The sequence below is a fragment of the Aulonocara sp. 'chitande type north' Nkhata Bay genome, linkage group LG20 (genome assembly GCF_057382095.1).
Source record: "Aulonocara sp. 'chitande type north' Nkhata Bay isolate Kocher_YH1m ecotype deep benthic linkage group LG20, A_spYH_male_GT1.1, whole genome shotgun sequence".
In the NCBI taxonomy this organism is placed as follows: Eukaryota; Metazoa; Chordata; class Actinopteri; order Cichliformes; family Cichlidae; genus Aulonocara; species Aulonocara sp. 'chitande type north' Nkhata Bay.
In genome coordinates, this window is record NC_141363.1 from 21,898,178 (window position 1) to 21,911,556 (window position 13,379).

At 41.8% G+C, this 13,379-nt stretch overlaps 1 protein-coding gene across 2 annotated transcripts in view; it reads left to right on the forward strand.

Moving 5' to 3' along the window:
* The window catches only part of ptpn18 (protein tyrosine phosphatase non-receptor type 18), a 37,108-nt gene extending 23,929 nt beyond the window's left edge, over positions 1 to 13,179 (forward strand). For both annotated transcript variants that reach the window (XM_086277888.1, XM_086277886.1), the window contains exons 13-16: positions 5,668 to 5,793; positions 6,372 to 6,556; positions 7,290 to 7,379; positions 12,680 to 13,179. In XM_086277888.1, coding sequence (XP_086134014.1) covers positions 5,668 to 5,793; positions 6,372 to 6,556; positions 7,290 to 7,379; positions 12,680 to 12,753 — 475 coding nt within the window. In that variant the 3' untranslated portion in view covers positions 12,754 to 13,179. The remainder of the gene's footprint in view (positions 1 to 5,667; positions 5,794 to 6,371; positions 6,557 to 7,289; positions 7,380 to 12,679) is intronic.
* Positions 13,180 to 13,379: the final 200 nt, after the last annotated feature.

Genomic DNA, 13,379 nt, shown 5'->3' on the forward strand with positions numbered 1-13,379 from the left:
TGGGATTCGTTTCTAGAACAAGGATATTTTGCAGAATAGTAGCTGACCTGCTCTCTTTGTTTTGGCCCAACCAGCATAGCTGTGGTCTGAAAGGTTTTCACTGAGGTGGGAGACTGAAAACTTTACTGGGTGTAAACGGAGGCCCGTGTAGCCGCCTTGTCTTCAAAGAGCATAATTTGCGTTCTTGTTTTGATTTTCGAATCCACACACCAGCAGAGAGACGGAGTCACAGGGAGAGAACAGGCGCTCCGGAGAGTCACTGAGCTGAAAAGAGGCATGCAGCTACAGCAGAATGTTACTTCAAGGCAAATCTCAAAGGGACGAAGCGCCAAAGGCTGGTTTAAGTTTTATGTGCAGCCAGCTTCATGGTATAATGCTGGACTGTTTGTTACCAGTGATCTATGCCATCAGGGAGCTTTCATGTTCAGGCCTGCGAATCAGGCTGAGAGACATTTGCATGCACATTTGCAAGAACAAATGTAAGGGTCCATTATTTTGATTTAGCGTCAGGATATATTTGGTGTTAGCGAGTGCTCCATAGAACCAGCAGCTGTCAGATTCAGCTCTATGAGCTGAATAGAAATGTAATCAGTTGTTCTGGAAGCAGAACTGAGGGTTTTATATGCACCAAAATGTACAAGGAAATGATTTATGGCACGTGCGCTATTGACTAAATTAAAGCTTGTCGATAAACTGCGTGACGGGCCCTCATGTGATTTGTATTTCCCAGAGGAGTAGAATTGGTCTGAGATCGAGTTATGGCATTAGATTGACATCGTTTTCAGTGAGCACTCATGTCCTATGAATGGAGACGTTGTCATTGCAGAGAAGGGCACATCCATCAGATTGGAAATGTTTCACTAAAACAGCTTTTCATTGATTTGTATTGACCTTTTGCCCTGAGGAGACAAGAGCACCCAAACCATGTCAGCAAAACGACCCCCGCGGCAGCAGAGTCACCTCATCCCCTCACTCAGGGGCAAAGATTTTAGTCCCGCATACACGTTTATAATGCATGCATTCATCCTGCTGCAGTAAAAGCATTAAGGAGGCAGAATAGTTACAAGATTATTCACAATGTTCTTTCGGCTGGTATCAGTCGGTATTTTTGAGTCTCATGGAAACTCCCAGTGTGTTTGTGATAAGTGGTCATCCCAGCTGCATTGCACACATTCAGAGCTGCGATCACAAATGTGGAGAAGCCAGAAGGAAAATCAGGAGGCCTAATATCAGTCAGGCTTTAAACCAAGTCTTTAGATAATCCTGTCATCTTTGTTTTCAGTCAGCTTCGGTGACAAAGCTGCGATCTAAAGCGCAGCGATAAGAGATCTGTGACTGTGCAGCACGTTTTAATTAAAACCTACCTGAGCTATTAGAATCCAGGGATCAAAAATCAATTACACAGATTTAAGATATCACAGAGGGAGACAGGTGCCACACGCGCATTAAAGCAGGTTTCTTTCCCAAACAAAAGACGCACACGCAGCTTCATATGAGACAACGGGCAAAAAACCAGAAGAGTAAATCACGCCTGCATGTGTGTGAGGGGCAATAATAAATGAGAACGTCGAGGAGAATTAGGCTTTCTAAGAGTCTTTTTGTGTGTTTTCTTTTTGCAAAGACATTTTCACCATAAATTCATGCACAAGATTGTAAATTGGTGCATAAAAATTCACCACACAGGAAAATGTCCTCGTTTTAGGGGGTCGAGAGTTCAGCCCCTTTCTTTAATTTGACACCCATCTGTGTAGGCAGAGAGACCGATATAGACAGCATGCTTCACCCCGAGGTGTTAAATTAGCACCTTCCCACCCTCCATTCCCATATGCTATCATGTTTCCGTGGAGACAGAGTGAGCGGGTAAAGAAGGGGAGGAAACGGGGTGAGGAAGTAGATGTAGGAGGTGAGAATTGGAGGACAGGGATGCTGAAGGAATGACATAAAAAGAAGAGGGGAAGGAAAAAAAGGAGAACTGAAGGGAAATGTGAGAGGGAGAAAATGATGAAAGCGCAGAGGAAACATGAGGAAGTAAGGAAGCAGCTGAGCAAGGAGGTTAGAGTAGGAGCAAATGATGAAACTCAGATCAAAGCTCAATCAATTAAACAGTCTTTACTTCCTTCCGGGACCACAGTTGGTGCACAGTGTTTGCAATCATTGTAACCACGACGACCGTGATCACGAGGCTGCAGCAGGAAGTAGAGTTGTGATTTCCTGCAGAGATGCAAATTTTAACCGACGGCAGCAGTGCTACAGTGACAGCATGAGCCACAATATAAAGATATCAGATCGACGGTGTTAATGTGAACGCTCGGTTCTGCAATGCATCATGGGGCTTGTAGTTTACAACGATACATTTTTATAGTTCCACAGTGCTGTGCTGTAAAAACTCACTTCATGTTTTGTCCACTGTGTGAAGTTCAGCGAGTGGCTGAAGTCTAGAACCTGTGGACATCACCAGTGAGATAAGATAAGATAAGATAACCTTTATTAGTCCCACACGTGGGAAATTTGTTTTGTCACAGCAGGAAGTGGACAGTGCAAAAGTTATGAGGCAAAAATTAGAATACAATAAGAATAAATACAGTACACAACTGTACAGAATAGAATAAAATACTATATACAGTAGAATAAAATAAAATAAATATACAATAAGATAAAAATAGAATACAAATACAAATACTATATACAACTGAGTAAAAATACAACGATGACAGAAAGGATTATTGCACTTAGTATTATTGCATATGTATGGATGTGTGTGCTTGATCAGTTAAAGTCTTTGTTGTGGAGTCTGACAGCAGTGGGGAGGAAAGACCTGCGAAATCTCTCCGTCCCACACCGTGGGTGCCGCAGTCTCCCACTGAAGGAGCTGCTCAGTGCTGTCACAGTCTGCTGCATGGGGTGGGAGATGTTGTCCAACAGGGATGACAGCTTAGCCGCCGTTCTCCTGTCACTCACCACCTCCACTGGGTCCAGAGGGCATCCTAGAACAGAGCTGGCCCTTCGGATCACCCTGTTCAGTCTCTTCCTGTCCCCAGCAGAGATGCTGCCGCCCCAGCAGACCACACCATAAAAGATAGCAGAAGCCACAACAGAGTCATAGAAGGTCTTCAGGAGTGGGCCCTCCACCCCAAACGACCTGAGTCTCCGCAGCAGGTACAGCCTGCTCTGCCCTTTCCTGTAGAGGGCGTCTGAGTTATGAGTCCAGTCCAGTCTATTGTTCAGATGAACACCAAGGTACCTGTAGCTGTCCACAGCCTCAATGTCCATACCTTGGATGTTCAGTGGTTGCAGTGGAGAATGCTTGTGCCTGCGGAAGTCTACCACCAGTTCCTTGGTTTTACTGGTGTTGATCTGGAGGTAGTTCAGCTGGCACCAGTCCACAAAGTCTTGGGTCAGACCTCTGTACTCCTTGTCGTCCCCATCAGTGATGAGGCCGACTATTGCAGAGTCATCAGAGAACTTCTGCAGGAAGCACTGGGGGGAATTGTGGGAGAAGTCTGCAGTGTAGATGGTGAAGAGATGCTCTGCTAGTTACATAAAATGACAACTCGGATATCAGCACTTTCCAAAAGCTCGACCAAGAAGGAAGTGTTTAATTATCTTTGATTTAAAGTGGGTCACAGCTGATGCTTGTCTGAGGTCACATGGATCATTCCCACAGTCCAAAAGGCCCTTTTGAGGTGAACTTTGAGCACAGGATGACGGACGTCTGGAGGGAGTGTTAAGGCTTTAATTAAAGCAGCACCACAGGGATCCCATGCAAAGGTGCTAACATTGAGTAATCTGAGTCCAAGTGATTAATCTGGGCTGACTGCAAATGAGGAAGTGAAACTGACTAACCTGAGTAAATGTAACCATGCGTAACCTTTTCCACAATCTGATGGGTTTTCAAAAAAGCTTCTAGTCTGTAGGTTTTAGAGCCGGAAGAAACTGTTCATGTACATGACTCGTTTGTCACATTTGAGTCGAAGCTTATTTTAAAGTTTTAATAATAGGAGTTAAAAGGTCACGCCATCCTTAAACCTTTCAGTTAACAGTAGAGGATCAAATGATACACCCACTGCTTTGAACTCATTTAAGTATTAGAAACTGTGTTCATATCCAAGACGCACTCATCAGCTTTCATAAATGCAAACATACGTGTTAGCATTTAGCTGCTGTACTGAGTTTGACCACATTGTTTCTTCATCCCAGCTCTTAGACGGCTTTCTTGTCATTTTGTAGTTAGATGTTATGGTGGAGCAAAATCTGACTGACGCTACTTTGAGTTCATTTTTAGCAAATGGTTCATCGGTCAGTGTTAAATGGCGTTTAAAAAAAACAAACCCCAAAAATGAACCACTCATGTGAAAATGCTCAGTAATAAGTTTGCATTGACGTTGGGTGAGACAGCAGCCACAAAACCTTCGGAAAGCCCGGACAAAGACTGACACAAGACTTTTGCACAGTACTGTATATTACTTACATTTCTCAAAATAAAAATGAAAAGCTGTTGACGAGTGGGATGGTATGCTGTTGCATGTGGTGTTGAGTAGCACATTGGCAGCACTCCCCATCTGCTCAGTTTTGCAGCTCATCACATATGAAACCACACTGCTGCTGTTGAGTTCTTACTTTTAATTGCAATATTTAATTCTTTTTTTTTTTTTGAGTTGGGGGCAGGGGAGTTCTCTTTTCTTTTTTTTCTTTTTTTTTTTTTAGTTTTGCCTGTGAAACTCAAGCTTCCTCTCCTCTGATCGCACCAGTCTAACAGTTTCTTCGCACTTCTGGTGTGCCTCTGGCACTTTTCAAATTGTGTCTACTTCAACATTTTTATTTCTTCTGTTAATCAACAGTCATATTGTTGGTGGGAGAAGAGTGAAAGCATGTCACGCCTTAAACAGTCATTTTCAGGTTAGTTTAGGAAGCTAACGTCATGCTTTTGTGTTTGCTACTGTCAGGAAGTGGTCACCTATCTCTGTCCAAAACTAGAAACATACCTACTATTAATAAACAACGTGGTGCATCTTTGTTCTGAAGTCAGAATATAAAGATGTTTCTGTGAAAACCAAACTGGATACAAAGAATCCAAACTGGAAACAAGCTGACGTAAATAGGAAGATGTGATGCAGGGGTTTTGTGGATTCTATATCTGGTCTTCTGAAACTAAATGTGGCCACATTTGACAGGTGCTCTCAGGAGCTAATTCTGGTGCGCCGTACAGGTGCAATGTACACAAATAAACACGCACTTACTAATTAACATATTGAAATGCTGGGATTTAATACCCCAAAACTGGAAAATAAACTTTGTGGACAAGCTGTGGAATTTTCTGACATGTTATTTGGTGCGTTGTTAAAATCAGTCCAAAAGGCAACAACAGCACAAACATGGTCCAGTTTAGAGACTTGGCTGGGGTGAGCAGCAGCTACAGCTTCCTGTGTTAGCGTTCGTCGGTTACGTGTCATTCCCCTAAAAAGAAGTGTTGCAAAGGGGGAAACTAGCTGCAGAAACCAAAGCTGTTTTTAGTCACAGGCTGTGGAGTTGTTGCTGCTGTAAACTTGGACGTTTTACTGTAATTTTTACCACCGCTTGGTCCTGATCATCACTGAGCTGCACACGATTGAAAATGTGGCCTCATACAGCAGCTCAGATGTACTTGTCCTTCTCTCTGTCTGCATGCAGATTATCACAGCAGGTTGTCATGAATGATACGTACGCTGTGGTCAACAAGCCCAAACACGCCCATCCACCCCCATCGGCTCCCACCTACTCAGCTGTACCCCTGTCCAGATCCAATCCTGGAAGCAGGTAAAGAAACTAAAGTGTGCTTTATGCAGACATTTTAGGATTTTGTGATGCACAAACATGTAAAAAGAATAAATGGTTATTGTTTATGAAAAGTCTCATTCCACACCCTAAATCCTCGCCGTCTTCTACTTCACCACAGCAGTTCGTCTGCTGTCGTCTCAGCATATCGCTTGCATCCTGTGTGGACAGATCTTCTGTCACACTAACCCTGTGCTGGTCCTCCTTCACTACATGATCCTTCTCCGTGGTCGTGGCTGCTCAATCTTCAGCTCCTTTGTCCAGTGTATCCGCTCTCCTTCCTCTGGACATGTCCAACCAATCGCAGCCTTGCCTCTCTAACTTTGTCTTATCCTCGCCATTCTGCCTGCAGTCTATTCCCGACCTTTCTTTGTTGCTTTGGCTGATTGACCCCTTCACTCCCTCTTGCCTCTTTACACCTCCACCCTAAAGGCGTGGCATGCTTGCTGGACGCCCTTCCTGACACAACCGCAAAGGGATTTGTCCCAGGATCTTTCACTTGTTACACTATAGAGCCACAAGACCTCCACTCACTGATCATGGCTGTTTTGTCCTTTCAGGACAATGCCCACCTCCCATCACTATGACAACGACCCCAAGAGTGTGTCAGCTGCTCCCATCTACAGCACCGTCAAACCCCGAGCTAAACAGCAGAGCCTGCCACCCTCAGTGACACCCATCTATGACATAGCATCACCGACCGGTCAAAAGCCTGGGGAGGGCTCAGACTATCAGCTGGTTGCAGGTAAGAAGAGGGTGGTGAAGGAGGGGCGGGCGAGTGCTGTTTGGGATTTAAGGGGACGTGAAGACTCGAAATGTAAGGCAAGGCAAGTTTATTTGTATAGCACAATTCAACAACAAGGTGATTCAAAGTGCTTTACAGAGACATTAAAAACAACAATAAAAAGCATGATTTAAAATTGATTAAAAAAATCAGTAGATAAAATCAGTAGTTAAAATATAAGTTTTGAAATTTAAGCTTAAAAGTGTGGATTTGGTGCAGCTGAGAACAGGTGAGTCTTCAACCTGGATTTAAATAAACTGAGTGTTTCAGCTGATCTGAGGCTTTCTGGGAGTTTGTTCCAGATATAAGGAGCATAAAAGCTGAATGCAGCTTCTCCGTGTCTGGTTCTGACTCTGGGAACTGATAAAAGACCGGATCCAGATGACCTGAGGGATCGGGAAGGTTCATACTGGGTCAGGAGGTCACTGATGTATTTTGGTCCTAAACCATTCAGAGCTTTATAGGCCAGCATCAGGACTTTAAAGTCTATCCTCTGACGGACAGGCAGCCAGTGTAAAGACCTCAGAGCTGGACTGATGTGGTCCACTTTTTTGGTCTTAGTGAGGACTCGAGCAGCAGAGCTCTGAATGAGCTGTAGTTGTCTGACTGATTTTTTTTTTAGGTAGACCTGTAAAGATGCTGTTACAGTAATCAAGCCTACTAAAGAAGTAAATTCACTCTTTTCTTCCTGCAGCTGAGAAATCTTCAATGGACTGTAACGATTATGAAGATTTTTCCTCTTCAGTCTCAGATGTGACCAGCTTCTGTTCGCCTGGTAGCATCGGTCAGTACACCTGTTCTCACAGTTAATGTAATAGTACCTCATTTTGTTGTTCATGTTGTCACACCTCACAGACTCATAATTTCAGGTCTTTCCCTCTCAACTTTTTGTATATAGACACTTGTAAAGTTATGCTTGGCCAGTGTTGGGACTAGAGATGGCACGATACCACTTTTTTATGTCCGATACCGATACTGATATCATAAATTTGGATAACTGCCGATACCGATATGAATCCGATATAGTGTTTTTTAATCAACAAAACTGTTTTTTAAATATCTTGCTGCATTTTGTATAAGTTCATACTCAAGTTTAAAACAACAACTACACTAAAGCTATTCTGTTATACCTGTATGCAAAAAAAAATATTTCATAGTTCAGCAATACTGATCAATCTAATAAACTTAAACCTACACCATCCTCCCTATTCTGGTATTTTAAAGAGTACTTAGCATAAATATTAAGCAACCTAACTAATAGGGTTCCAACTCCCAGCAACAACAAAAATAAATAAATAAAAAATAGGGAACCACCCCTCACGCGCCACCTCATGATGCTTAATCGACGTAATCAACCTTAATTTGATGCAGTGTGGAAAAAAAATACACAGAAATCAATTATTTTTCAAGAAATATTAAATAGATTCAACATCTTTCTTCAACAAAATTGCAGACTGCACAGATAGTACCTTCCCAAAGTAAAAAGTACTATAGCTTACTAGGGTATATTAGACTTAACAGTTACTATATACAATAATGGACTTCTATACATTTTACATCAGATTAAAACTTTGGGTGTAAGATTCAGATAAATATTAAATAATTAAAAGCTAGACATTTTAAATGAGAATAAGAAAGAAAAGTATGTCTCTGTGCCCCCTTTTCCCTGTTCATGCCCTATCGGCCCCCCTGGCTAAACTTTGCTAGATCCGCCCCTGCACAGTTACCAGCGTCAGCTACGTAGAAAAAGATCCTGGTGTAGAAAGTAATATTAAATAAATTCTAACAACAGCTTATCAAGCTTAAACGTGCTGCTGTTGTTCAGCCGCTGGTTTCCTCTGTCTGGTGCAAAGTGGGCCAAAAGCAAACAAGAGACACGGACTCGCGACAGAAAAGCCGATCAGCTGATCATTAAGCAGTTTCATGATTGAAGTAGCAGCCGGAGAGCGAGAGGCAGTCGCTCGTTAAGCTTAACGTGGGAATGCTTTACAAACATTCAGAGATGGACTTACACACTTGCTTTACTTCTCTCGGGGATGACTTTGTCGGAGACGAAATGCGGGGTTGCTAGCGAAGCTCCACATGCTATCCAGACCACCGACAGGTCCCGCATGCCACAGCCGCTCTATCACGTGATGCATACTGCTCCGACGTGCTAATGTTCTGAGGTGAGTTACGGCGTGTTGCAAGTTTTGTGAGGTGCTTTCGTGATATTTAATGGATCGGATTACATTTTTTATTTTTCTCCGATATCCGATCCAGTAATTTAGGTCAGTATCGGACCGATACCGATACGTAATATCGGATCGGTCCATCTCTAGTTGGGACTAACGCGTTATTAAGTAACGCGTTACAGTAACTACGTTATTATTGTGGTAACGAGCACAGTAACTAGTTATTATGCCAAAACCAGGAACGCGTTAGTCGTTACTGGGATTTAGATAGGCTCGTTATTCGTTACTTCGTGTGGTGGCTATCGCGGAGCTTCCACAGATTCAGTAACATTAGCAAGTGGTGGAGGCCAGCAGGTGGATGAGGGAAAGGGGAGGCAGGAGGAGGAGAGACCCGAAGCGGCCGCCGGTCCGAGTGTCAGGTGAACTGAACTTCAGGTAAGAAGTTATGACCTGCAGTCTATCTGGGTCAGATATAAACCAAGTTTAGGTGGAGTTTATTTTCGTTATGCTGACTTTTCTTTACTAGCTAGCATGACAGAGTTTCTATACAGCTGGGTGGGTGCTATGTTACTGATGTTAAACTTTATTTTGTTCATAAGGTTAATTATTAGAGTTGCCAACCGTCCCATAAAAAAACGGAATCGTTCCGTATTCAGAGAAAATATTACGCGTTTCGTATTGAGGTGAAAAGGAACACAGTTTGTCCCGGACTTCAGCTAGAATGAAAAAGACACAAAGCTGGAGTTATTCTGTGTTTACGCTGCACAGCTGCCTCTTCTTCTCTCATCCTCTCCCCTCCCTCTCCCGTTTCTACTTCAATCATGAAACTGATCAATGATCAGCTGATCGGCTTTTCTCTCTTGTTTGTTTATCGCCCACTTTGGGCCAGAAAGAGGAAACCAGCGGATATCGCGTTAAACAACAGCAGCACGTTTAAGCTTGATCAGCTGTTGTTAGAATTTATTTAATATTAATTTCTAGTATCAGCTGATGTTTGCTGGAGCCACAGCTGTAAAGCTGCTGGTCATGATGTTGGTTTGGATATGTGGTGAGAGGGAAACATGAAGATGAAACCAGGAGATGTCCTTACTGAATCATCAGAGCTGAACAGGTGATGGAGAAACAGGTTTACCTTTTAGGTGACATGAATGAGTTGAAGGGAAGTTATGAACTGTTTCTGAGAGACAAATAACACCAGGATCCTTTTTTAGGTAGCTGACAGCTGGTAACTGTGCAGGGGCGGCTCTAGCAAAGTGTTGCCAGGGGGCAGGTAGGACATTAACAGGGAGAGGGGGGCACAAAGAAATACTTTTCTTACTTATTCTCATTTAAAATGTTTCGCTTTTAATAAATAATTATCTGAATCTTACAACAAATGATTGATAGATTGATGCATATATACCATCAGAACAGTGTACATCACTGTCACAACAGCGTTTGTTTTCATTCAAAGGCTTTATGATTTTTCCTATAATGGCGGCCGGTCTCTAGTCAAAATGCCCGGGCCGATTTATTTATTTTTTTGTCCCAGTCCAGCCCTGTATGCAGCTCATCTGCAGTCTGGTGTTACCTACATCTTCCTATTCAGACGGCAGAATTTCCGAGTTCTGAGTACAATCAAAGCACCACGACTGCAGTCTTTGTGTTGGATGTAAAAAGCGCACATGACGCTGTGACGTAGGCTAGAATCATGGCGGCGGTCAAAGTTACTTTGCCTAGTAACTAGTTACTTTGAAAGTAACGAGTAACTTGAAGTAACTGCGTTACTTTTGATAGAAGTAACTAGTAATGTAACTAAATTACTATTTTAAAGTAACTTACCCAACACTGCGCTTGACACATTTGAACACACTCAGTAAGCATCATCTTTCTACACGGAGAAGGGGCATCGTTTAACCCAGTCCAACTCATTCCTAACCTAATCAAATACTCTGTGGATTCTGTAACTAACCAGCTAACACACAAGAAAAAATAGAGCAAAAAAAGAAAACAAACACAAGATCCTGAATGGGAGATTCCACACTCTCGGTGCCGGGCTCGGACTACACAATATGTGTGTTGTAGTGCTCACTGTGTCACATTAGGCCAATTAGAGAGTCGGTGTGTCTAAAAAGCATGTGTGTAAATATAGGTTGAGTAATAGCAACTAAGAAATGTCATTTTAATGTGTATGTAATGATATAGTGGTTGCATGTTAGTGTTTTAAGGGCATGTATTGTGCTCATTCTAGCTTCATATATTATTTTTTTTTATCCAAGGACTCAATGGGTAGTTGGCAGGACTTGCAGTTCAAAATAATTATGTCTTTTACTGGTGCTGTTCATCCTCAATCAAACTCAAGCCACTTTTAAGCTAACATACTTCTGACTGGCTGCTGCTCATAGGCAGAAAGTCTTTAAGCTAAGCATAAGAGTGACAAGAACGACAAGAAATACTCAGACTGAGATTTCGGTGTGGACATTAAGCTTTGGGTCAGGACTTTTTTATAGAGAGTAATGTGAACCATGTCTGACCTCTGTGTAGATGGATCGTCTCAGACGTTGTCTGGGCTCAAGTTTGGTCGGTTTTCAGTTTCTTCTTCCCGCCTGATTAATGTGTTACACTCTGCCCATCAGGGACCTTAAAAATGAACTTTCTTTAAGAACAATTTAACCCTCGTTCAGCATAGACACAGCTGTGCTAATGTGTTTTTAACCAGTCTAACCATAGCTAGTCACCAGGTATCACATCTTTGTTTGTCAGCCATTCAAACTATACTAACTCTCCAAACTGTTATTTAGTTTCCATCTTAGTTTGTGTCCAAAGTTTAAAACATGTTCTTACTGATGTATTTAATCTTTAGATGGAAACAAACTAGCTAAACTGCTAGCTTCTAGCTAAACTGCTAAACGTCTAGCTAAACATCTAGCTAAACTTTGTAAATCCTCTCTTTCATGGATGAAAGAGGATTAAGCAATATTATAAAACCTGTGACTAGTTACACTGATCATTTAAACTCTGTTGCCCAACCCTGGAGACCTGTCAGTCTAGTTAAAAATGTTTGTTTGTTTGTTTGTTTTTTTTGTCACACTGTCACTTTGCTGCTCTTGTTTGCACATTTGCACGTGCATTTTGTTGTCTGCTGTCTGTTAACAAAAAAAAAAGAAAAAAAAAGTCATCCTTAGATAGTTAGTTAGTTTTTGTTAATTTATGTTGTAATTCATGTTAGGTCAGTCTGTCTTGTCTCTGCTAGCCAGCTAACTACGCCTCTTAGTTAGCTAGTTTAGTGTTTTCTGTTTATTTATGTTGTAAATTTATGTTGCATGTAGCACCTTGGTCCTGGAGGAACGTTGTTTCGCTTCACTGTGTATTAACTGTGGTTGAAGTGACAATAAAGTTGACTTGACTTGACTTATTTGCTGACTGGGAACCACTTGCTGACCAGCTGGGGAAAACGCATTTTCCCAAGTGACTGAGGATTATCAGGGGGTTGCGATCTGGTCAGTAGTCCTGCGAAGAGAGAAAGAGTTTGGACTGTTTAACTCTCTGGTCTCTGTTTTTCAGAACTGAAGGAAGATTTTGCTCCAAAAATGAGTAAAGATGTCAAATAGGTGCTCTTGGAAACCTTTTGGGTGTTCCATTGGAGCTTTTCTAGCTGCTCAGAAATAAGGATTGTTTTATGTTTATTACTATTATCTGACAGCTACACTGTGGTGTGCTACTAACTATTTTAAATTTTGCTTATGAATACTGAACATGGTGTAGGTGGTATGGGGGAGGTGATGGTGATAAAAAATGTGCTAGTTGGCAGTGGTGATGACAGAAGAGAAGACGGTTTACTCACAGTTGGACTGCTCTCTTATTGCTGCATTTGTGTGTCACATAGTGAAGTTATACTTTCTCTGATTTTCTTTATTTTGTTATTTTTCAGGGTTTAACTGTCGGATTCAGAAGCCCAGAGGACCCAGAGATCCTCCAGCTGAGTGGACTCGGGTGGAGAGATGAACTGGTTTAACTGGTTTATCAGAGACTGTTGGACTGGACTGGACTGAATTAGACTTGAATCTGACTGTTTGTGTGATTTGATTTGCTAAACTGGTGTCACTGTGATCATCTGACCGGGTTCAGAAAGCTGCCTGTAAATATTTATCGAAATCATGCTTGACGTGTCTGTATTTTATGTATTTAAAGGTTCAATTTACCTTTTTGGTGGGAATAATTTAATATGTTAATTATTTCGAATAGACGTTTACAGACTTTGACCACAATCTTAAATCATATTTGACCTCCTGACCAGGGGCTTTATCTTATTTTAGATGTTGAATCTTCACTGTCACTATCATTTGAAGACACAAAAGCTCAGTATCACTAACATTTGATTTTGTAACGTGAGTGTTAATGACAAATTGTAAAAATAAAAATGGAACATCACATCTGCTGAGCATAATTAATTTTTTTACTAATAAAGGATTTCTGTTAACTATAAGGTTTCATGGGGGAAAAGGATTAATTTGGCTCAACACACCTTAAGTTTTTATATTTGAAGGTTTTGTGCTTTGTACATTTTAAACAAATGCTACAAGAAGCTGATCCACGCAGGATTGCTTTTCACAAAATGGTGAAAAGTAAAA